This window comes from Gorilla gorilla, chromosome 12, assembly GCF_029281585.2.
Source record: "Gorilla gorilla gorilla isolate KB3781 chromosome 12, NHGRI_mGorGor1-v2.1_pri, whole genome shotgun sequence".
NCBI classification, from domain to species: Eukaryota; Metazoa; Chordata; class Mammalia; order Primates; family Hominidae; genus Gorilla; species Gorilla gorilla.
This window is the reverse complement of record NC_073236.2, coordinates 47,927,450-47,950,520: the sequence shown is the minus strand read 5'-3', so window position 1 is coordinate 47,950,520 and position 23,071 is coordinate 47,927,450. Positions and strand designations below refer to the sequence as shown.

The window sequence follows — 23,071 nt, the reverse complement described above, 5'->3', positions numbered from 1 at the left end:
GTGCTGGGGAACTGAGCCCCGAACCCCATTTCCCACTCTTACTACCCATGCCCCCTGCATGTGACATGGCCAGAATTTGTCCCTGTCTTGTGCCTTTAACTGTGGGGAATCCTGGAATTTTTTAGAAATCCAATTTCACAGAATGAAAGTTTTTCTTTTTCAGAGGTGATCCACTAAAACTTTAACTTAATTTCATTTTATGCTTCTTTAAAATTCGTTGATGTAAATAACTCACAAATCAAAAAAAGTCAAATTTGGTTTTGGAAATTACAGCCTGCACAGTTCACACATATGTGTGCACACACATGCACAGGCACACACACAAAAGGTGCTGCCCACCGTGGGAGCTCAGCCTGAACTCGCACATGTGGATACATGTGCTTGGGCTCAGACCCCAAGCAAAGGCCAGAAGAACAGCTGTCGCTCTGTGAGAATCGGCTGGAAGCTGCAGGGAACACCTGTAGGAGCTGTTGGGGAGCCCTCCTGCCTCTGGCCACCTGTGTTGGGGTAGGTCAGGTAAGGAGTGATGGAGAAAGGTGGAGCGATGGTGGACAGGACGGGCGCTTCCCCAAGCATAGCCTGCTGCTTTCTTACTGCTTCCCTTGGGCTCATTTCAAAGGTGCCTGCAGTAGCACAGCCCAGTTGGTCACTGGGTCCTATTTCCCTGGGATGAAGATTTGGGCCCAGCTCAGCTGAGGGAACACGGAGGGTGAGGGAAAGGACATGAAGTGGGACTCAGGATGTGCCAGACACGTGACATCTGGTCCTTCCACCCCCCCACGGCCCTGGGCAGGTTTCCTCACCCGCCTGGGCTCAGAGAGGTCAGGCTGCCAGCCCACAGCTCACAGGGTGGGTGACTGAGGAGGTTGCATTCTGGCTTAGATCTGACATGCTGAAGCGCCATGGCCTGTGCTACCAAGAGGAAGGTTCAGAGGATCCAGGGCTCTTCCCCTGACCTCACAGGCTACTGCGTCCTCAGACAGCTTGTGTGACAAATGGGTAATATTTCCCATGCATTTGGGAAGAGGGCAAGATCAGCAAGATTTCCCCGAATAGCATCCACCTTGGGGAACCACTCTCTGCCAAAAAAAAAAAAAAAAAATTGTATTGTATTCTATGCATTTCATGACATGTAAAAGGTTGGGAAGTAAATAAAATATAAGAAGGTTCTACTATGTGCCAAGGGTTCTTCTGTTTTTATTTTTTGGCTCCACTCCTGCCCAAGTGCAGTCACAACACTCAAGGCAGGTGGACTCCTGGGCCCACGGTGTCTGTGTTTTCAGCTCTGAATTAGGCCAGAGTATTCTGCAGCCCCAGGTCGAACCACTTGCACAGCAAAAACCAGCCAGCCTCTTAGGCATCTCTTACTGGTGCAGCTTACATGAAACACTTGTCTTTCATTTCAGATGCAGAGTGGAAATAATACTGTAGGAATAAATTCATACTAAAGTGTGAATGGTATACATAGGCCATTTCTTCCTTTGGCAAGTATCTCTTGAGAGCCAGCTGGTTAGGAGTCAGAGACTTGTCCTGGGCCATTCACTCACCTTTTTGCCTTCTGTTGTGAGAATTAAATAAGGAAATGTGGACCAAGAGACTGGCACAGTAGAACCTTCTTATATTTTACTTCCCAATCTTTTTACACATTATGGAATGCATAGAAAATAATAATTTTTTTTGCACAATGGAATAAAGTACAGACTTAGTGAAAAAAATCATCACATTACCTTTCTGTATACATTTAACTATGATAAAAATAATTTTAAAGGTATTGGGAGGCATTAAAGGTGAAATTGATACGAAATATCAAAATAAAGGCTTTTTATAAAACGTAATGAGAAACTTGGGCTTGCATTTATGTAAATACTTTTTCGTGTAAGTCCATTTGCTTGAACCAGCTACAATTACTGATTAAGACTTTTAGATTATTCCTTAGGTGAGTGAAACTGCCAACAAGTTCTGCAGGCAACTGGGATAGCAACTGCCCTTCCCAGTAGGCACACACATGCCAGTCTCAGAAGGATTTGCATGAGTTCAGGAAAATTTAGGTGTTAATGTCTCAGTGTTAAGAAGTCTGCACATTTGGAATTTTCTGCAGATAATACATTAGAGATTCGGGACCTAGACTCTGGTGTGTAATTGCATAGTTACTTTAGACTTGTGGTTTCAGGTTGAAATCTAAGTTAACAAACTGTTGGAACATTTAAGAGAATATAAAGTTCATCATATTTCAAATGTAACTTACTGATACAAAGTCTCATTTAAGAGACTGAAAACCAATTTACTGTCAGATCACTGACATAATTAAAAAGGAAAATGAGTATATTAAACTTATAAAGGCAGTTTAGAATGTTGGAAGATATCTCCTTAACTAAATTTGCAATTGCACCAAATGTTGGCAAGGTGTAGTGGTTCGAACCTGTAATCCCAGAACTTTGAGAGGCCGAGGCAGGAGGATTGCTTGAGGCCAGGAGTTTGAGACCAGCTTAGGCAATATAGTGAGACCCCTATCTCTACAAAAAATTAAAAAATTAGCTGAGCATCATGGCACATGCCTATATTCCCATCTATTCTGGGAGCTGAGGTGGGAAGACTGCTTGAACCCAGGAAGTCAAGGCTGCAGTAAGCTGTGACTATACCACTGCACTCCAGCCTGGATGGCAGTGAGACCCTGTCAGAAAAAATAAAAAGCAAATGATTTTCATCAAAGGCCTATTAAAAGTGATTGCTGGCTAAATATTAGTAGTAAACAATCCAAAAGTACAATTAAGAAAAACAATTTCATGTACATAACATCAAAAAGAAAAACATAGGAGTAAATTCAATTAAAAACTGCAAGATTTGTACACTGAAAACTACAGAGCACTGTTGAAAGAAATTTAAAAACTCCTAAATAGATAGAAAGGAATCCATGGTTATGGATTGGAAAACTTAATATTAAGAATGCTATATTTCTCAAATTTATCTACAGAGGAATGCAATCCCTAGCAAACCCCAATGGGAAATGGCAATTTTGGAGAAATTCACGACCTGACCCTAAAATTCACGTGGAAATGCAAAGGACCCAGAATGGCCCAAATGATTTAGATCTTGAAAAAGAAGGACAAAAGTAGAGAGCTCACATTTCCTACTTTCAAAACTTAGTACAAAGCTACAGTAATCAATACAGTAAAAGAGGTATTAGCAAAAGTGTAGACATCACAACAACAGAATATAATTAAGAGTCCAGAAACAACTCGCCACATTCACAGTCAATTGATTTTTGACAAGGATGCTGTATTAATCTGTTTTCACACTGCTGATAAAGACATACCCAAGACTGGGTAAATTATAAAGAAAAAGAGGTTTAATTGACTCAGTTTCACGTGGATCATGGCGGAAGCAGAAAGGCACATATTACATTGGTGGCAGGCAAGAGAGAGAATGACAGCCAAGCGAGAGGGCCTTCGCTTTATAAAACCATCAGCTCTCGTGGGACTTATTCACTACCATGAGAACAGTATGGGGGAAACCACCCCATGATTCAATCATCTCCCACTGGGTCCCTCCCACAACACGTGCAGATTACAGGAGCTACAATTCAAGATGCGATTTGGATGGGGACACAGCCAGACCATATCAGATGCAAGAACAATCCAATGGAGAAAGAATAGTCTTAGGCCAGGTGTGGTGGCTCATGCCTGTAATCCCAGCACTTTGGGAGGCCAAGGTGGGCAGATCACAAGGTCAGGAGATCGAGACCATCCTGGCTAACACGGTGAAACCCCATCTCTACTAAAAATACAAAAAATTAGCCGGGCATGGTGGCGGGTGCCTGTAGTCCCAGCTACTTGGGAGGCTGAGGCAGGAGAATGGCGTGAACCTGGGAGGTGGAGCTTGCAGTGAGCAGAGATCGTGCCACTGCACTCCAGCCTGGGCGACAGAGCGAGACTCCGTCTCAAAAAAAAAAAAAAAAAAAAGAATAGCGTTTTCAGCAAATGGTGCTGGAACAACTGGATATCCACAAGCAAAAGAATGAAGGTGGACCCCTACTTCACTCCATATACAAAAACTAACTCAAAATGTATAAAAGACATAAAACGTAAGAGTTAAAACCACTAAACTCTTAGAAGAAAACACAGGAGTAAATGTCCATGACCTTGGATTAGGCAGAGGTTTCTTAGGTGTGATGCCAAAAGTATCAGCAACGGAAGAAAAAAATAAATTGGACCTTGCCTTAAAACACAGATGGCAGAGAAGAAAAAATATACTTCATCAAAATTAAAAACTTTTTTGCTTCAATGAGATCATCAAGAAAAGTGAAATGATAACCCATAAAATGGAGAAAAGCACGTATCTGATGAGGGATTTGTATCTAGAATACAGAAAGAACTCTTACAACTCAATAATAAAAAGACAAAAATTCCATTAAAAAGTAGATGAAGGTTCTGAATGGTGAATATATATATGTATATATACACACACACAAATAGCCAAGAGCCACATTCAAAAATATTGAACTTTGCCAGCAGGGAAATGAAAATTAACACAAAGAGATATCCCACACACCTATTAGAATGACTAAAATAAAAAAAGCTGATAACTAGCAATCGTGCTCCTGGGCACTTATTTATTTCAGAGAAACAAAAACTTACATTCACACAAAAACCTGTACACTAATGTTCATAGCAGCTTTATTTGTAATAGCCCCAGTCTAGAAACAACCCAAACGTCCTTTGACAGGTGTCTGGTTAAACACACTGTGGCACATCCATCCCATAGAATAGTACTCAATAACAGAGGAATGAACTCCTGATATATACACCTTGGACAAATTTTCACAGAGTATGCAGAGTTTAAAAATCTAATCCTAGGCTGGGCACGGTGACTCACGCCTGTAATCCCAGCACTTTGGGAGGCCGAGGCAGGTGGATCACGAGGTCAGGAGACAGAGACCATCCTGGCTAACACTGTGAAACCCCGTCTCTACTAAAGATACCAAAAAAAAAAAAAAACAAAAAACAAAAGCCCTCCCCCTCCCCCTCTCCCGTCTCCCTCTTTGCACGGTCTCCCTCTGATGCCAAGCTGAGGCTGGACTGTACTGCCGCCATCTCGGCTCACTGCAACCTGCCTGCCTGATTCTCCTGCCTCAGCCTGCTGAGTGCCTGGGATTGCAGGCGGGAACCGCCACGCCTGACTGGTTTTTGTATTTTTTGGTGGAGACGGGGCTTCGCCATGTTGGCTGGGCTGGTCTCCAGCTCCTGACCGCGAGTGATCTGCCCACCTGGGCCTCCCGAGGTGCCGGGATTGCAGACAGAGTCTCGCTCACTCAGTGCTCAATCTTGCCCAGGCTGGAGTGCAGTGGCATGATCTCGGCTCTCTACAACCTCCATCTCCCAGCCGCCTGCCTTGGCCTCCCAAAGTGCTGAGATTGCAGCCTCTGCCCGGCCGCCACCCCATCTGCGAAGTGAGGAGCGTCTCTGCCTGGCCGCCCATCGTCTGGGATGTGAGGAGCCCCTCTGCCCGGCTGCCCAGTCTGGGAAGTGAGGAGCGCCTCTTCCCGGCCGCCATCCCGTCTAGGAAGTGAGGAGCGTCTCTGCCCGGCCACCCATCGTCTGAGATGTGGGGAGCGCCTCTGCCCCGCCGCCCCGTCTGGGATGTGAGGAGCGCCTCTGCCCGACCGGGACCCTGTCTGGGATCTGAGGAGTGTCTCTGCCCCACCGCCACCCCGTCTGGGAGGTGAGGAGCGTCTCTGCCTGGCCACCCCGTCCGGGAAGTGAGGAGCGTCTCCGCCCGGCAGCCGCCAAGTCCAGGAGGTGGGGGGCAGCCCCCGCCCGGCCAGCCGCCCCGTCCGGGAGGTGGGGGGCGCCTCTGCCTGGCCGCCCCGTCTGGGAAGTGAGGAGCCCCTCTGCCTGGCCGCCACCCCGTCTGGGAGGTGTACCCAACAGCTCATTGAGAAGCGGCCATGATGACGATGGCGGTTTTGTCGAATAGAAAAGGGGGAAATGGGAAAAGAAAGAGAGATCAGATTGTTACGGTGTCTGTGTAGAAAGAAGTAGACATAGGAGACTCCATTTTGTTCTGTACTAAGAAAAATTCTTCTGCCTTGGGATGCTGTTAATCTATAACCTTACCCCCAACCCCGTGCTCTCTGAAACATGTGCTGTGTTAACTCAGGGTTAAATGGATTAAGGGCGGTGCAAGATGTGCTTTGATAACAGATGCTTGAAGGCAGCACGCTCGTTAAGAGTCATCACCACTCCCTAATCTCAAGTACCCAGGGACACAAACACTGCGGAAGGCCGCAGGGTCCTCTGCCTAGGAAAACCAGAGACCCTTGTTCACATGTTTATCTGCTGACCTTCCCTCCACTATTGTCCTATGACCCTGCCAAATCCCCCTCTCCGAGAAACACCCAAGAATGATCAATAAATACTAAAAAATAAAATAAAATAAAATAAATAAATAAATAAATAAAAAATTAGCCGGGCACTGTGGCATGTGCCTGTAATCCCAGCTACTTAGGAGGCTGAGGCAGGAGAATCTCTTGAACCCAGGAGGAGGTGGAGGTTGCAGCGAGCTGAGATTGCACCATTGCACTCTAGCCTGGGTGACAGAATGAGACTCCGTCTCAAAAAAAAAAAAAAAATCTAGTCCTAAAATGTTATATATGGTGTGATTCAATTTAAATAGTACTCTTGAAGTGACAAAATTTTAGAAATAAAAAACAGATTAGTGGGCCACGGGTTAAGGAGAGGAGGAACAGGAGAGAAGTGGGTTTGGCCACAAAGGGGAGCGTGAGGGATCCCTGTGGGGAAGGAGATGTTCTACATCTTTTCTTTTTCTTACCTTTTTGTTTTTTTTAAGAAATGGGGATCTCACTGTGTTGCCCAGGCTGGAGTGCAGTGACTGCTCTAGCATTTAGAGTACCAGATGACAGAGGTGTTAGGTATCTGCATCCACATTGCTCCAGTCATCTAGGTGGGGCTCTTTTATACACCTTATCACCAAAGATAAAAGGACCAGAATTGTTTATAAACAAGGTCAGAGTGGAACTTGTGATTCCCAGGTTGGGGTTTGTTGCTGTGCCTTGTCTTCCATCATAGCGGCATCTGTGCATCTTTATCCTCCACGCGTCTCTCTCAGTCCATAGGAACAGAACGGATTGCTAAATCTGATAGAGAAGGCCTTTAGTTTTGTTTTGGCAGTTATAGGACTTAATTTTGTAACCTGGCCAAGTTAGTCCAGAATTCTAATCTATCCACATGTGGTCTTTGGCATCTGCTGGCCTCATAAAGGAAGGAAGGAAGCTTCTTCTGACTTGGGAGCCCTTTGTAAGATCTGGTGATTTGGCAAATGTTTATATCATGAGAGTCCAATCAGGACTGTTTTTGACTTTTGTGAGATTTGTGACATTTGTGAATGTCAATGATGGAATCAAAGCACAGGGTTTGATTGCAATACCTCTGCCCCTCAGTCAAATTCTTTCTTCTGAGGAGGCAAGGACTGAAGTTGCTATGGACCCATACAGATATGCCACGGCTAACTCGGGATAACTCGGATCTCTGCCACTGCTAACATGTTGTCTAAAGGAGTGTCTGAGAGACCCTCTTGTGACTTTGAAGCCATTTCTATAGCTGCTAGGCAATCCTGTGGAATGGGATGAAGATGTCCGTCATCAGGGAGGGTAGGAGCATAGCAGGATTTAAGGGATTTAAGGTGCTACGAAGATGTAAGATAATAGAGGGATTGATTAATAGGACTATTCATATGTAATGTGTCTTCGTGTAGAGAGGTGCTGTGCCTTAGGAACTTGTAAGAGCAGAGAGAGTGTGGGGAACACAGAGGCAAATGGGGGAGCCTAATGTAAACGTGGTGGCTTTAGCAATTAGGGGGCAGCTGCTGACACTGCACGTGGGCATGGGAGCATGGCTGCTGCCACAGGATCCACTTGGCATGAGAAATATGCTACAGGGCATATCTGAGAGGCAAAAGGCTGGCCTAGAAAACTTGCAGTAATCCCATTATCTTCATGACAATATAGGTGAAAAGGTTTATCAAAATTAGGTAAGCCTGGGGTGGGGTGGGCAGGGTTGTAGACAATGCTAACTTTAAGGCTTCAAAGGAAGTTAATGCCTCTAAGGACCAGAGGATGGGCTCTTGACTGGCATGTGGGGAGAGAGCATACAGTGGTTTGGCAATAGCAGCAGAATTAGGAATTCAGTGCTAGCAACAGCTAGCTACCCCTAAAATTTACCTAGCTGCTTTACCAAATTGGCTTTAAGGATTTGAGATAATATCAACGGGAGTCACAATATCCCTGATGCATGTATGTCCATGCTAATTGTCCTCCTCCAAATGTAACGCAAAGAGAAAGCCAGAGGCAATTTCTGCCCATTGTGGAAGCTCAGGCCTATCACAGAAATACAGATGTCCAGGAGGGATAGGGAGAGCCAGAGATTTGAGAGAGCAAGAGAGAAGGGGGAAATGCCCCAGGACTGAGGCTAGGGAGAGAGGCAAGGAGCACTGTGGTCATGATGGCTCCCTCCAGTCTTTCTGGGTGTGCCCCAGGGGTTGAAAAGAAGCCCAACCCCTCAGCACCAGTGAGAGACAGGACTAGCTGGATTTCCTAGGCCAACCAAGAATTCCTAAGCCTAGCTGGGGAAGGTGACTACACCCACCTTTAAACATGGGGCTTGTAACTCAGTTCACACCCAACCAATCAGGTAGTAAAGAGAGCTCACTAAAATACCAATTAGGCTAAAAGCAGGAGGTAAAGAAATAATCAAATCATTTATTGCCTGAGAGCACAGCGGGAGGGACAATGATCAGGATATAAACCCAGGCATTCGAGCCAGTGGCGGCAACCCCCTTTGGGTCCTCTCCCCTTCTATGGGAGCTCTGTCTTCACTCTATTAAATCTTGCAACTGCACACTCTTCTGGTCCGTGTTTGTTCCTGCTCGAGCTGAGCTTTCGCTCGCCGTCCGCCACTGCTGATCGTCGCCATTGCAGACCCACCATTGACTTCCACCCCTGTCGATCTGGCAGGGTGTTCGCTGCGCTTCTGGTCCAGTGAGGCGCCCACTGCCGTTCCCGATGCTGATCGTCGCCATTGCAGACCCACCGTTGACTTCCACCCCTGTCGATCTGGCAGGGTGTTCGCTGCGCTTCTGATCCAGTGAGGCGCCCATTGCCGCTTCCGATTGGGCTAGAGGCTCACTGTTGTTCCTGCGCAGCTAAGTGCCCGGATTCGTTCTAATCAAGCTGAATACTACTCGCTGGGTTCCATGGTTCTCTTCCCTGATCCGTGGCTTCTAATAGAGCTATAACACTCACCGCATGGCCCAAGGTTCCATTCCTTGGAATCCGTGAGGCCAAGAACCCCAGGTCAGAGAACAAAAGGCTTGCCGCCATCTTGGGAGCTCTAAGATCAAAGACCAGCCTGTAACACCAGCATTCCCAGCCTGACAAAGATCCCAGGTCCAGACTGGACACCCACGCTTAGAGCCTCCAGACCAGAAGAGGCCACGTGCTTTAAGATGGCTGATGTATCTGCAGAGAGAAGAAGGGCCTCCCCGGGGCTTTGGTGCAACAAAAGAACTGAGAGAAGAACTTTTATCTGAAGAATGTGAGTTTTTTTAAATTATCAGGCCAAAAGGGACATTAAAATGAGAGAGCAATCACCTCTGGCATTCCCCTTGAGCTACGTGTTCACCCCTTGAAACTGCTTGCTGTTGCCACGATGAAGGGGGCCAGCTCCTCCACACCTGTGGGTGTTTCTCATCAGGTGGAACGAGAGACTGAGAAAAGAAATAAGAGACAGAGACAAAGTATTGAGAAAGAAAAGTGGGCCCAGGGGACTGGCGCACAGCATACAGAGGACCCGCACCAGCACTGGTCTCTGAGTTCCCTCAGTATTTATTGATCATTATCTCTACCATCTTGGAGAGGGGGATGCGGCAGGACAATAGGGTAATAGTGGGGAGAGGGTCAGCAGGAAAACATGTGAACAAAGGTCTCTGTGTCATAAACAAGGTTAAGAAAGGTGCTGTGCCTTGATGTGCACATAAATAAACATCTCGGTGCATTAAAGAGCAGTATTGCCACCAGCATGTCTCACCTCCAGCCGTAAGGTGGTTTTCTCCTATCTCAGTAAATGGAACATACAATCGGGTTTTACACTGAGACATTCCATTGCCCAGGGACGAGCAGGAGACAGATGCCTTCCTCTTATCTCAACTGCAAAGAGGCCTTCCTCTTTTACTAATCCTCCTCAGCACAGACCCTTTAAGGGTGTCGGGCTGGGGGACGGTCAGGTCTTTCCCTTCCCACGAGGCCATATCTCAGGCTATCACATGGGGAGAAACCTTGGACAATACCTGGCTTTCCTAGGCAGAGGTCCCTGCGGCCTTCGTCAGTGTACTGTGTCCCTGGGTACTTGAGATTAGAGAGTGGTGATGACTTTTAACAAGCATACTGCCTTCAAGCACTTGTTTAACAAAGCACATCCTGCATAGCCCTAAATCCATTAAACCTTGAGTCAACACAGCACAGGCCTCTGCGAGCACAGGGTTGGGGCTAGGGTTACAGATTAACAGCATCTCAAGGCAGAAGAATTTTTCTTAGTACAGAATGAAATGGAGTCTCTTATGTCTACTTCTTTCTACATAGACACAGTAACAGTCTGATCTCTCTTTCTTTTCCCCACACCACGAGTAGTTGTAAATTAGCCTAATAATACCATGCCAGACACTGCAACCACATGCTATAGCTTCACAATATATAGCAAATCACTAATCCGTGTTATTTCTATAATCCAGTGAGAATTCCTAACAAACAGCTTTGTATCAGCCACTTCCTGTCCCTCTTTTTTCCTTTAAAAACCCACTTGTAACTGCTGCTCATTGAAATGCATATTCAGGGCAACTTGAATCTATACTCCAGTATAGCAATCCTCAAGCTTGGCCCAAATAAACGGTCTTCTTATGTGTGTTTTGCCTTTTAGGTTGATCCAACTATGGGGACTTGGCCATAAAAATGACTTGAACCACACAAATGTCTGAGGTTAGGTTTTTTTTTTTTTTTTAAACCAGTGCAGCAGGATGGAGTTGAATGGCAAAATTAGAGTGATTTCATAAAGCAAAATATGTCAGATTTGGCCAGTTGCCATGACAGCACACCTGAACAAAGGGCACGAGAGCCTTTATTCCTGATGCAAGTCCTGCCCCTGTACCCTTTCCCCACTGGCCGGGGTCCGGTCATACAATCTAAACTAATCCCAGTTGGCTAAACATTTGAATTTTTTTTAGATAAGATGGGCACATAAAAGAAAGTGGAGAGGAAGGGGAAGGGGTGTCTGTAATGAACTAGAAAGTTAGTCCTCTTTCCAAATAAGGAAAGGAATGTGAGCTGGTACTGATAACGCCTGGTACTGTGGCAAGCCTGGGCATCTAACAAAGGCAAAAAGGAAAAAAGGTTGGGGGAGGGGGGTACTATGAATTAAAGAATAAAAGATTGATCAGATTATTTGAAGAGAAACCTCATTATGAGGCACTGTCTTGATGGCAGCACCTTGTGTGTGCCAGTCCAGCATCACACTGTGGCCTGGAAAAAAACTGAGGCAGGGCTTATACAATGAATAATTCATTTGAGCCAAATTTAAATGCTGTCGCCTGGGAAATACTTCCAAGTTAACTTGGGAAGTGTTCCAGAGAACAAAAGAGAGGCTGAGGCTTTGGAAACAAAAAAATATATGACAAATCAGGAGAGGGCTCAATTACAAAAGTTGTTTTTCAGCCATTACAGTTGGTGTGATCATCTCTAGAGCAGTCTCGGAAGTCAGGGTATTGCTTGTCAGTGACAAAGGCAGTCCGTAGTCAGGGACCTCCTAGCTCAGCAGAAGGCAGGCAGCTGGAGTTCTGACCGTCATGCATTCTTCCCTTAAGGCGTGCCTGTGGCTCAGCTGAAATGCCCTTCCTGCTCCATTTTAGGTGCCTTTACTAAACCACTGTCATTTTCCTTCCTCAACACTTCTGTTCACAGAGCACCTTGAGATAGCTCAGTTGATCCTGCATTATTGATCTCAAAGATTAAGGGGCCTGTTGAAACTCATTTGAGATTCACACAGTGATGTGCTGGTGTATGTTTAACAACCAGCTCTCCAAAAACAATTGTATATATATATATATATGCATACATTCATTGCAAAACATTTTTGATATGAGGAATGTATGCCACACTACTTACAAATAATAACAAAGTATACAATACCCTTAGTTGTAAATTCCATATTGCCATTTGATTCTCAAAGAATGCTTTTGTTAATTCTTGACAAATTATTGTTTCTGTAGCCAACCTATGGGTACAACTGACAAATAAGAATAGTTCCAGTATAAATGATAGTTGATATTTTCCTTTAAAGAAAAACAATGCATACATATGTCACAACTTTACTCATCCATCAATAACATGAGCAACTTTTTTGCTGAATCAGATAATGGTTTTTAAATTTTGAAAGAATATTCAAAATAGCAGTATCTGAAAGCATCCCAGACCACAAATTTGCCCTCTTTAGAGTAATTTTCAACACTTAGAATGCAGATACAGATCATGCTTCATATAAACCACAACAATTTATCTGGTTTGTCAGTGTGCAGATGAGAACCACAACTATTGTTTTCCAAAGAAGAGGGCTTCCAGACATTCATAATGAGGGCTGCTAATTCACCCTAGTGTGTAACCTATGCAAGATCTCAGAAAGGGTGAGACGATACTGAATCAGTGAAATGTCACCTCTTCTGACCAGAATTGTGGCTCTGTGCAGAAATCAAGCTGGAGGGTGGGTTTATCTTCAAATCAGCTCATTTCCTGGCCGCAGTTAGTGATGGTAAGGACACAGAAGAAAGATGGGTTTAATGGGTATACTAATTTCAGATTTATTTCTGCTGATTTTGCAAAGCTATGTTTCGTTTTGTTTTTTATTTTTTGAGCTAACCTCTTCTCTGTGGGAAGAGAAGTTTCGCATTCTGTTTGGCACAGCAGCAACTGCCCCAGGATACTGCAAATTCCTGAAACCAAAGCTGGAACCAGTTCAGAAGGAACAGGGACCTTGAAGGTATGGATAAGGTGATGGGGCACAGCGCTGAGGTGCTTAACTAGTGGGGATTCGTGGGGTTGGATATCTGGATTTTTAACAAGTTTCCAAGGGGATTCAAATGTATATCCAAGGATAATAATCTCGTCCGTGTGTTTAAAATCACAGGCTTTAGAGCCAGACAGGCCTGAATTTGGTTACATCTTGGCCTCACAATAGAAAAGTGATTTAGGGAAATGATGCAATCTCTTCATCCATAACATGGAGTTAATAATAACAGATACTTCACAGAATGATTGATGGAGCAGAGGAAGTAATGTTCATACGATGTCTGGAAGAAAGCAAGCCCCCAAGAAATGATTGTCATTGAGACAGCCAGGTGGGAAGGGGTCCGCAGAGAAACTCCAACCTGCCTGCACACTGGGGTGGAGTTACAGAAGTTCGCACTGTTTGCAGCGGGGAGGAGCCTGGCCCCTCCTCTTCCTGGGTGGAAACTGAGATTCAACCTGCAAGGCAGGAAGCGCACCAGCAGGGACTCCAGCTTTGTGGAGGGTCCCTGTTTCCCATTTTTTCCCCTTTTTGTCCAATAAGCTCCTTTTTTCTCACTCTTCAAAGTGTCTGCAAGCCTAATCTCTGATGACCTTGTGACAACAACCTGGCTCTTAGCTGAACTAAGGAAAAAGTCCTACAACATCGTCATGACCATCACCATTATCATCATTGCTATTATCACCTTCATCACCATCACCATCATATCAGCAACATGATCATCAACACCATCATCATCACCACCACCACCATCACCATTATCTTCATCATCACCATCATGTCATCATCACCAATCACCATCACCAATATCATCACCATCATCCAACATCATCACCACCACAATGACCGTATGACTTGAAATGGCCAGGGTCCTTCCCTGATTCTCACTGTCCCCTTCTGAAGTCAGGGCTCACACATCAAAAGCTAAAAAAACAAAAACAAAAACAAAAAACAGTTCCTGCTTCCCAAGCCCATTAGATTCAGACATCCTTAATTTGTTGGAGCAGTTGCCTTAACAAAAAGCCATCCATCCACTGGACATCTGCCATAAGCTCACCAGTTTTTGCTTTATGTGTGGAGTGGGAACCAGATTTTATCAGTGCTAACACGGAAGCCGCACCTAGGAGCGATTAAAAGGGAAGTAGGAAATGCAGCCAGACAGCCGCCTGCAGCCCTAGCTGCCCTCCCTTGGAATCTGGGAGAGGTCTGAGTATCAGGTCAGGTCTGAGTTTCAGAAACGGGCCTGAAACCGCCCCTGGCTTTGAGGTTCTGACAGGTAACTTGGCCGGGATACAGGTGTTCATCATTGCTTCCTGGGGGCTAGTCTGGGACCTTTAAGTCAAGCCCTTAGGGACATGAGTCAGACTTTGGCATCTCTGCCTCCCCCTCACAGCTCCTCTATTCTGCAGGCAAACAGCAGGTGCCCAATAAATGCCCAGGGCATTGAAAGGTGAATTGGTAATGATGCCGAGTGTGCCTGTGCAGGCGGGCCCCACTCAGAGGACTCCTCCTTCAGCCCTCCCACAGTCTAGCAGGTGGGCTGTCCCAGCACCGCTGCTTGCCAGGCAAGGAAATTGAGACAGCAAAACAGTAAGTTATTTCCCAGACCCCATAGCCGGCAAGTTCCCAGGGCACTGGAGCCTGGCAGTCTGGCTCTTCTTGAAGGACAGGGCAGGAGAACAGAACACAGAATACGTCTCCCCTCTCTCTTCTGATGCTCTCAGGGAGGTCACATTTCCCTGGGGCCCTGGGAGAATCCTGGGTCAGATTACAGCAGCACAGGTCACCTGCTCCAGCCCAGACAGGCCCAGGATCTGGCCCATCCACTGGCCCGGCCCTTCCTGGCCACCACTGTAGCATGTCACAGCCTGGGCTCTGGGTGGGCCTGGTCCCTCTCCTGGTTGCCGCCACTGCAGGTGAGTCAACAGCGAGACAACACAGTAACACCCTGCACAGGGCCTAGAGCCTACACCTGCGTTCTCTGTCAGCCTCATCAGCTCTATGCAGTGAGGACGCAAGGCTGAGAGAGGTAAATTGCTTGGCTGAGGGCATGCCTCCAGTAAGGATCAGGTCCAGGTAGGAAACCAAGACATAGCCTTCACTGCTGCTGGGGAGGTGCCTGAGGATAGGGCGGGAGGGGGCACATGCTCACCAGCCTCCCCTTTCTGGGTTTCTCTGACCCACCCTCTGTTCCTCGTCTTCAGGCTTCAGCTCTCATCCCTGACCCAAGGGAGGCATTTCCCACACAGCTTTCCTCCCTTCTGGGGCTCTCAGGGATGGCGCCCTCCCTCCACCCACTCTGTACCTTTTCTGGAGCCCCTGAATCCCACGCAGCCTCAAGAGGTTCCTGATGCCCTAATGGATGTTAGCTCTTCTCTGTGAATTGTCTGTCTCCTTTCCTTGGGAGGGAGCAAGGCTGGGCTTCACATGACACAAGTACTAGGATTTTGCTTTGTCAAAGGAATGCATATGATTTATGTGTGTGTGTGTGTGTGTGTATATATATATATATATATATATATATATATATAATAGTATTTTCCATTTATTGCCTATAATTCAGAGGTAGGTATCATGTCCCAATTTTGCAAGTGATAAATCAGAGTCTGAGAGAAGTTGCTAACTTGCCCAAGGTCACACTGCAAGTGGGTGGTAGAGCTGGGATTTCAGCCAGATCTGTCTGTCTGTCCCCAAAGCCTGCGGCTTCCCCACTGGAACCTGGAGCCTCTCAAGGCCTCCAGAAGGATTTGCTGAGCAGTTTCAAGATAAAGCTCAGTCAGCCGTCGCTTGGTCTTCAGTCCCGAAGGAGGCCACAAGCTGCCTTCGTGCTCAGCACAGGTTTGGTTTGCGTGAGTGGCTGAGGATGAGGCAGGAGCCCACACCAAGCTTCCTGACTTGCCAAGGGCACAGACAGGGGCTTGGATGCACTGCACCCGCACCCAGGCCAGCCCTCCCTCCAGGGCTTCAGGGTAGCTTTGTGAGGTCACTCAACTGCTTTGGGTCTCAGCCTCCCCAGGTGTAAATGAGAGTGTTTCTGTGCCAGGAGATGAAATGTCAGCTCCACTATTCTATGATGTTGATTGCAAGGCACCCTGAGCTCCTGGAAACTCTAGGAGGTGATGATGATAACTGAGCCCCTGTGGCTTCCTCCCAGCTTGTTACCAGGCTCCTGGGCCTCACAGCCAGCCTGTGGCCTGTGTTACATGACCTCTCTGCTTTTCTCTCCCTGCAATTCATGCCAGCTGTGTCCTGAGCAGCCAACCTCGGCACCAGCCACCACGTCCCGTGTCCTCAGCGCAGGCTTGCTGTTACAGCTGTCAGGAATTGCAGTGTTGGGCTGAAGTCACACCAATGGAGATGGCCAGCTCAGAGGGGCCATCTGCAGAGATGAACGGGAAGCAGGGCTCTCATACAGGCTCTTCACTCTTTGCAGGAACGGCTATCCCCTTCCCCCAAGGTGGAGCTGACAGCCACTGCCTGTGCCTTGTCGTCTGCCCGGCAGGCCAGCACTCCATGGCTGGGAGCAGCCTGCAGTGCCCCATGGGCTTTTAGTAAGGAGCAGACATCCCGGTGTTCCAGGAAGATAGGAGGGGAGGGAGGGAGGGGCAACACTGCCTAGGCAGGTTCGTTCCACAATGGACCTGAGTGCAAAGGGCTCCCAGGGGGATGAACACTGCCTGGAGATGCGTGCCAGGAGTCTGGTGCCCGCAGCCACCAGGGCCCACCCCAGGATATAGCCCCTGAGACTTCTCACCTTGATGGAGGGTGGGTGCTATGCCAGAAGTGAGCTGTGGCCTGGCTCTGCCTCTCACCTGTCCTGTGACCTGGGCGACTCCTCACCTGGGAAGTGGGGCTGGCAGTCAGAGGTGCCGCTTCCAAAGGACATTCTCTCCCCACTCACCATCAGCAGTTCCTGCTGCTGTGGCCTCCACCCTTGGACCAGATGAAGGAGTTCATCCCTCTGCCCATGACCCCACTGCTCCGACCCCTCCACCTGGGCCCCCACGGTGAGTCCAGATTGATCACACTGGTCTGGAGCCTGCACTGGCACCCCAAGGTATGTGTGGAAAGACCCTGTCCTCAGGCCTTTCGGCATTGACACCAGCTCTGAGTCATCCAGTTGGGGATACCCTCCTTTCTCCATCTCAGCCCATCCAGTTGGGACAGGCAAACATTCAGCCAGGCAGTGGGGCAGGCAACTGTACATGCCGGTTTATGTGACGGGCCTCCATGCCATCTTTGCTGCCCTGGCTGGGCACCTCCTCGGCACACAAGGCTTCTCCTCAGCCACTTTGTTTTCTCTGGTCTCTGCAGCTGCTGGAATGGAGTGATGGCTTTGTGGCTGGGCCCCAACAGCACCTGCAGTCGGCTCCCAGAACTCACAGACAGCGAGGACTGCCAGGTGACCCCAGTGGGAGGGCAGCTCTGTCTCAACCATTCTTTGCTGGGGAGAGAAGCAAGGAGGTTATGGGGAAGTCCCCAGAAGAGGCTAAATCTCTGGGGATCAGAACTAAGCCTCATTCTCCATGCCTCACTTATGAGGTATGCATGAGGTGTCCATGCTGTCCTTGGGGAGCAGTCGACACCTCCTGCCCATTCTGACCTTGCACCGCGGGACTTGCCTAACCTGGAAATGAGCTTAACCCACCTCCAGGGCTGCTGTGGGGATGGAATGGGAGGATGCACAGGGAAGTGTGAAGAGGCTCAGAGCGACCATGCCCACACAACACTCAGGAGAGAAGCCATGGAGATGTGGGGTGCACAGTGATATGCACACTCGTGGCAGCCACCTCGTGACCCAGCCATTCCCACACATGCCATGTGTTGCCAGGTGCCCCTTGTGTGCAGTACAGGTGCAGAGGAGGACCAAGCAGGCCTCCTGGGAGCTGGCTATGCCCCTGCGGTGTCCTAGAACAGCTGCAACTGTTGGGACTGCAGAGCCACAGAGAGTTGGAGGAGAAGGCGAGAGCCTTTCCTTAGCCCTAAAGCTCCACAGACCACGTGGACTAATTCCTGCTCACTACCATGTGCAGGGAATTTTCTTTTTCAGAGGAAGTTGGAGGGACAGAGAGCTTGGGGGATCCACAAAGAGTCTCGGCAGAGTGAACACCTAAGCTGAGGCCCTGACTCAGCTATGTGCAGGTTTGGGTATCAGTCACCATCCCGCTGCCTTCTCACCCCGGGCCCTGTTGTCCCTCAGCAGTGCCCACCTGAACAGGAGCCAGGCCCACAGTGCTCCAGCTGCATTTTTTGCTCTCTGCACTACTTCACAGGCAGAAGCCCCAGCTGCCAGCCCTGCCCCTCAGGTAGGTGTGACTGGGCTTCCCCAGTGACATTCGGGAGGCACCAGACCCTGGAGTGAGCTGGGAGGGTCCTTGGGTCTCCTGTGTTTGGACTAGCCTGTCCATACCCCAGGAGCCCAGGTGGCCTCTGAGGGGTAGAGCCCAGCTAGCCCTGGGCCCAAACACACAAAGAACTATCAACACAGGAAGTGGCACAAATGAAATGAGATGATGCAGAAGAAAGAAGTATGCAGAGTGTTGGGGAACGGGGCATTGGAGGATGGCTGGAGTCCTGTTCTGCTCCTGGCTAGGGTGTAGTCTTGGCAGACTGTTGCAGTTCTCAGCGTACAGGTCCTGTTAAATTTATCCCCAAGTAGTTCATGTTTCTGGATGATGTTGTAAGTGGAATTGTATTTTTTATTTCCATTTCCAGTTGTTCATTACTGGTAGTGATTTGTGTGTATTGACCTTGTATCCCTCAACCTTGCTTACTTCATTTATTTGTTATGGTAGTTTTTGTGTAGATTTTTTAGGGTCTTCTCTGCCGGTAATCATGTTATCTGTGAATCTGTGAATAAAGATGGTTTAAATTCTACCTTTTCCCTTTTTTTTTTTTTTTTTTTGAGACGGAGTTTCACTCTTGTCGCCCAGGCTAGAGTGCAATGGTGCAATCCCAGCTCACCACAACCTCTGCTTCCCGAGTTCAAGTGATTCTCCTGCCTCAGCTTCCTGAGTAGCTGGGATTACAGGCATGCGCCACCATGTTTGGCTAATTTTGTATTTTTAGTAGAGATGGGGCTTCTCCATGTAGTCAGGCTGGTCCCGAACTCTGGACCTCAGGTGATTTGCCCACCTCGGCCTCCCAAAGTCTTGGGATTACAGGCGTGAGCCACCACGCCTGACCAACTTCTACTTTTTCAATCCATTCACATTTTGTTACTTTTCCTTGCCTTATTATACTGTCTAGGGACTCCACTACTATCTTGAATAGAAATGAACATCCTTGGCTTCTTCTTGATCTTAGGAAAAAAGCATTCAGTCTCTAATCACAACGTATGCTGTTAGCTGTAGTTTACGGGTGCCTTTAATCAGGTTGAGGACATTCTCTTCTATTTCTTGCTGAGTTTTATCAGGGATGGATATTTAATTTTGTCCTGTGTTTTCCTGAACCTATAGGGGTAAGAATATGGATTTTCTCTCCTTTGCTCTGATAAGATGGTGAGTATCATTGTTTTTTGGATGTTAAACCAATCTTGCATTCCTGGACTTCATGTGGTTATGATGTTATCATTTTTACATATCATTGAATTTGATTTGCTAATATTTTTGTAAGTTTCTTTTAATCTTATGTGTATGAGAGATATTGTTCTGTAGTTTTTTCTAGTCTCTTTGGTATCAAAGCAACACTGGCTCAACTAATTTTCCCAGGAAATTAGTTGCAAAGTAGTCCCTGCTCTTTTTTTCTGGAGGAGTTCATGTCTATCTGGTGTGAGTTCTCTCTTGAGTATTGTATAGAGCTTAGTAAAGCCATAGGGCTTAGAGATTTCTTGGTGGAAAGATCTTTACGAATTAAATGTCTTTGACTTGTTTAAGGCTATTCAGATTTTCTATTTCTTCTTGCAACAGTTTGGGAATTTGTGTCTTTCAAGGAATCTGTTCATTTTCTGTTAGGTATAAGGTTGATTGTCAGAGAGTGGTTCAGGCCACATGTTTACTACCCTTTCAGTGTGTCATCTGCAGTGAGAGCTCTTTTTCATACCTGATATTGGTACATTTTTTTCTCTTTTTCTCTTTATTAGTCTAGTTAGGGCTTTATCAATGTTATTTATCTTTTCAAAGAACTAGCTTTTGGTTTTATTGATTGTCCTTATTGATTTTTCTGTTTTATTAATCCTGATTTAAATTTGCTCTCCTCTTTTCAGCTTCCCAAGGTGAAAGTAGATAGCTGATTTTACATCTTCTTTGTTTTCTGATTAGGCATTGAATCCTGTAAATTTGAATCTATGCACTGCTTTAGTTACATCCCACACACTTTATGATGGTGTGTTTCTATTATTACCCTTTGAGTTAAAATGCTATCTAATTTCCCTGTGATTTTTTGTCTAATGGGTCGTTTTGGTGTGTGTTGTTTAATTTCTAAGTGTTTGGGGCTTTTCTGGGTGTCTTTGATTTCTAACTGAACTCTATTGTGATCAGAAAACATACTCTCTAATATTTCAATCTCTTGAAATTTATCAAGACTTTCCTTATGGCAACCTGTGTGAGTTTGGAAGGTTATTTAACTCTCCTCAGGCCTCACTTTCCTTATCTCTAAAGTGGAATTGATCATAACAGTGCCTGAATGCTTCTATTAGGTGAAGTCCTACATAGAAAGCTCAAAGTCAACACTCAGTAAATGGTAGCTACTGCAGTTAGAGCCAGACTGGTTAGTAGCTACCAATTTAAATGCAGAGCTCCCAGTTGGGGCTGGACCTCTGCATCTAAAGAAAATAACAGGCATGGAGCACCTCACCTCGGAGACAAGAGCTTTGTCATTTCTCATAGGTAAGGAGCCCCTTGGCCGACCCTGCAGCCCCCAACACATGCAGCCCCTGTTCTTCCCACCTCTCCAGCTCCTGAGTGTTCCACGGCCCCACCGTTGCCTGTGTTCTTAGAAGTGGGAGCAGGTAACCCAGACAGCAGCAAGCTAGAGGGAGGCCAGGTTGGGTCAGTCTTCATTCCCAACCCACAGATGACAGGCAGGAAAGATGAGTGGTCGCCTCACCAGCCACCGTGGATGTGAAGTAAGCACCTTCTCAGGGAGGATGTTGGGCATCCCAGCCCACCCAGAGGTGCACAGACGACAGCATTGCTGTGCAGAGCTGGTTGTGCAGTGACAAGGAGCATGGGGGACACTGAAGCCTGTGGGAGGCGATGTTATGGAGAAAATGCGGACACCTGAGACTGCCGGGTTCTAATAACCAGGGCTCCCCAGGCTCAGAGGGGTGGCTGGAAGAGAGAAGCCCAGGAGCTGGGCTTCCAGGCACCCCTGCTGACCATCAGCAGTGCTGCTGAATGCCAGGAAAGTCACACTCAGGGTTGCAGCCAGGGTCTGGCAGGCCCCAGCCCTAGGAATTCCATGTTCTCTGGGCTCAGCTAGGAAAATCAGGACCCGTACAAGTTTAAAGGCAGCCTGGATTATTCAACTTAAGAGTTTTAGCCAAGACAGAGGAACGATGTGACTGGAAATCACTAGCTCTGAGGATGTGAGCCATGGAGAAAATCCTTCCAGATCCTGAGGATTAGGAAGGGTGGGGGAGGGGAAGGGCATCTCAAAACATTTGTTATTTTCATTATTGTTAACTTTAAGACTGTGTAGATTCCCCCCCAACACCCCCACAACGGCAAAAGATTTACCTCCTCAGTTTTGTTCAGGGTGGAAATGAAATGTGTCATTCATTCCCAGTGCTCTGGCCACAGGGCAGCAGGGGCGAGGGCACGGAGGGGAGCCCAGCACAGGAGGGCAGGAGGGAAGCGGCTCAGACACCATGTGATCAAGGTTCTCTCATCAACTCACCTCCACTTCTGCAAGGCATTACCGCCCCCACCTTGAGGCCCTCGGCTTTCCCTTTGCCCACCCACTCTGGTGTGTGTTGGGGACAGGCCAGGTGCCAGGGCTGGGAGGGGGCCCCTGCAGAGGAGGGGACATGGGCTACAGAGCTGCTCCATGGGAAAGAACAGGCCCTGGTGCTGCTTTGCCTGTCAATAAGAAGTGGGGGCCTCAGCCAAGTGTCTGGTGGTCTTGCAGGGGACCACAGGTTACACTGCAGTGACAAGGAGGGGCTGAAGGGGCAGAAGGGGAAGAGAAGCAGAGCTGACAGGGGTCCCAGCATCCTTCCGGCCCTCTGTGCACCCCCACTTCTGTCTCATGTGCCAGGCCCTGGGGCAGCGCTGAGGGTCCAGGTGCTCCCCATCCAGGGGAGAGGCAGACGCCAGAGCTTCCCTAAAGCTGCGACCTGGGAAGTATTGAATCAGGGTGGAGACAGGGCCCTTGAGGCTCAGACGAGGCACCCCTGAGAGTGTCTGCTCAGGGAGGAGCCCAGGAGGCTTCTTCCAGGCTGGGAGAGCTCCCCACAGAGGAAGCAGCACTGTGCAGAAGCAGAGAGTAGAGCCTGTGCTGCTCTACCCTGCTCCCTGGCAGTGATGGCACATGGGCCCGGGGTGGGACCCAGCCTCACCCTGCATGGTGCAGACCCCCTAGAAGCCACTCCAGGTGCCAGGCTTCCAGCTCACCCTCCACAGCCAGCAGACTCCCCAGGGGATGAGGACCCCAAGCCCTGGTGGGACCCACCCCATGAGGCCCCCCTCACAGGCTACTTCCACCCATATGGTGCTGCCTTTGCGCCACGCCATGCCGGAAACTTCAAGGACAGGAGAGAGGTGCCCCACCAGGACACCAGCTTCTGCTCAGCAGGTCAGTTCTGGATTCTGCCTTCTGCTTGCAAGACAGGAAGAGTGGCCTTGACTCTGACCTTGCTGATTGGGTGCTTATCAAACGCTAACAGAGGCTGATGTTAAGGGACTGACAGCAGCCCGGGCAGCGAGTCCAGGCACCAGTCAAGGGGTGAGCCCCAGGAAAGCCACACCCGGGGTGCAGCCAGGCCTCATCAGGCTCCAGCTCTGGGAACT

At 47.9% G+C, this 23,071-nt stretch overlaps 1 protein-coding gene across 1 annotated transcript; it reads left to right on the top strand.

Moving 5' to 3' along the window:
• Positions 1-9,526: 9,526 nt before the first annotated feature.
• Positions 9,527-18,996, top strand: LOC129531480 (uncharacterized). Its single transcript, XM_063695469.1, has 8 exons — positions 9,527-9,608; positions 13,665-13,831; positions 15,818-15,970; positions 16,555-16,672; positions 17,029-17,128; positions 17,436-17,523; positions 18,322-18,427; positions 18,610-18,996. The coding sequence occupies exons 1-8, from the start codon at positions 9,527-9,529 to the stop codon at positions 18,633-18,635; spliced, it is 840 nt and encodes a 279-aa protein (XP_063551539.1). The 3' UTR covers positions 18,636-18,996.
• The last annotated feature ends 4,075 nt before the right edge of the window (positions 18,997-23,071 follow it).

Excerpts from the sequence above, each read along its gene's own strand:
- LOC129531480 (XM_063695469.1), top strand. The coding sequence starts at position 9,527 with ATGTATCTGCAGAGAGAAGAAGGGCCTCCCCGGGGCTTTGGTGCAACA. Across the intron at positions 13,832-15,817 it reads TCACCATCACCATCATATCA|CCTGCGGCTTCCCCACTGGA; the intron begins GCAACATGATCA and ends CTGTCCCCAAAG. Across the intron at positions 18,428-18,609 it reads CTGCCAGCCCTGCCCCTCAG|GAAGTGGCACAAATGAAATG; the intron begins GTAGGTGTGACT and ends CTATCAACACAG.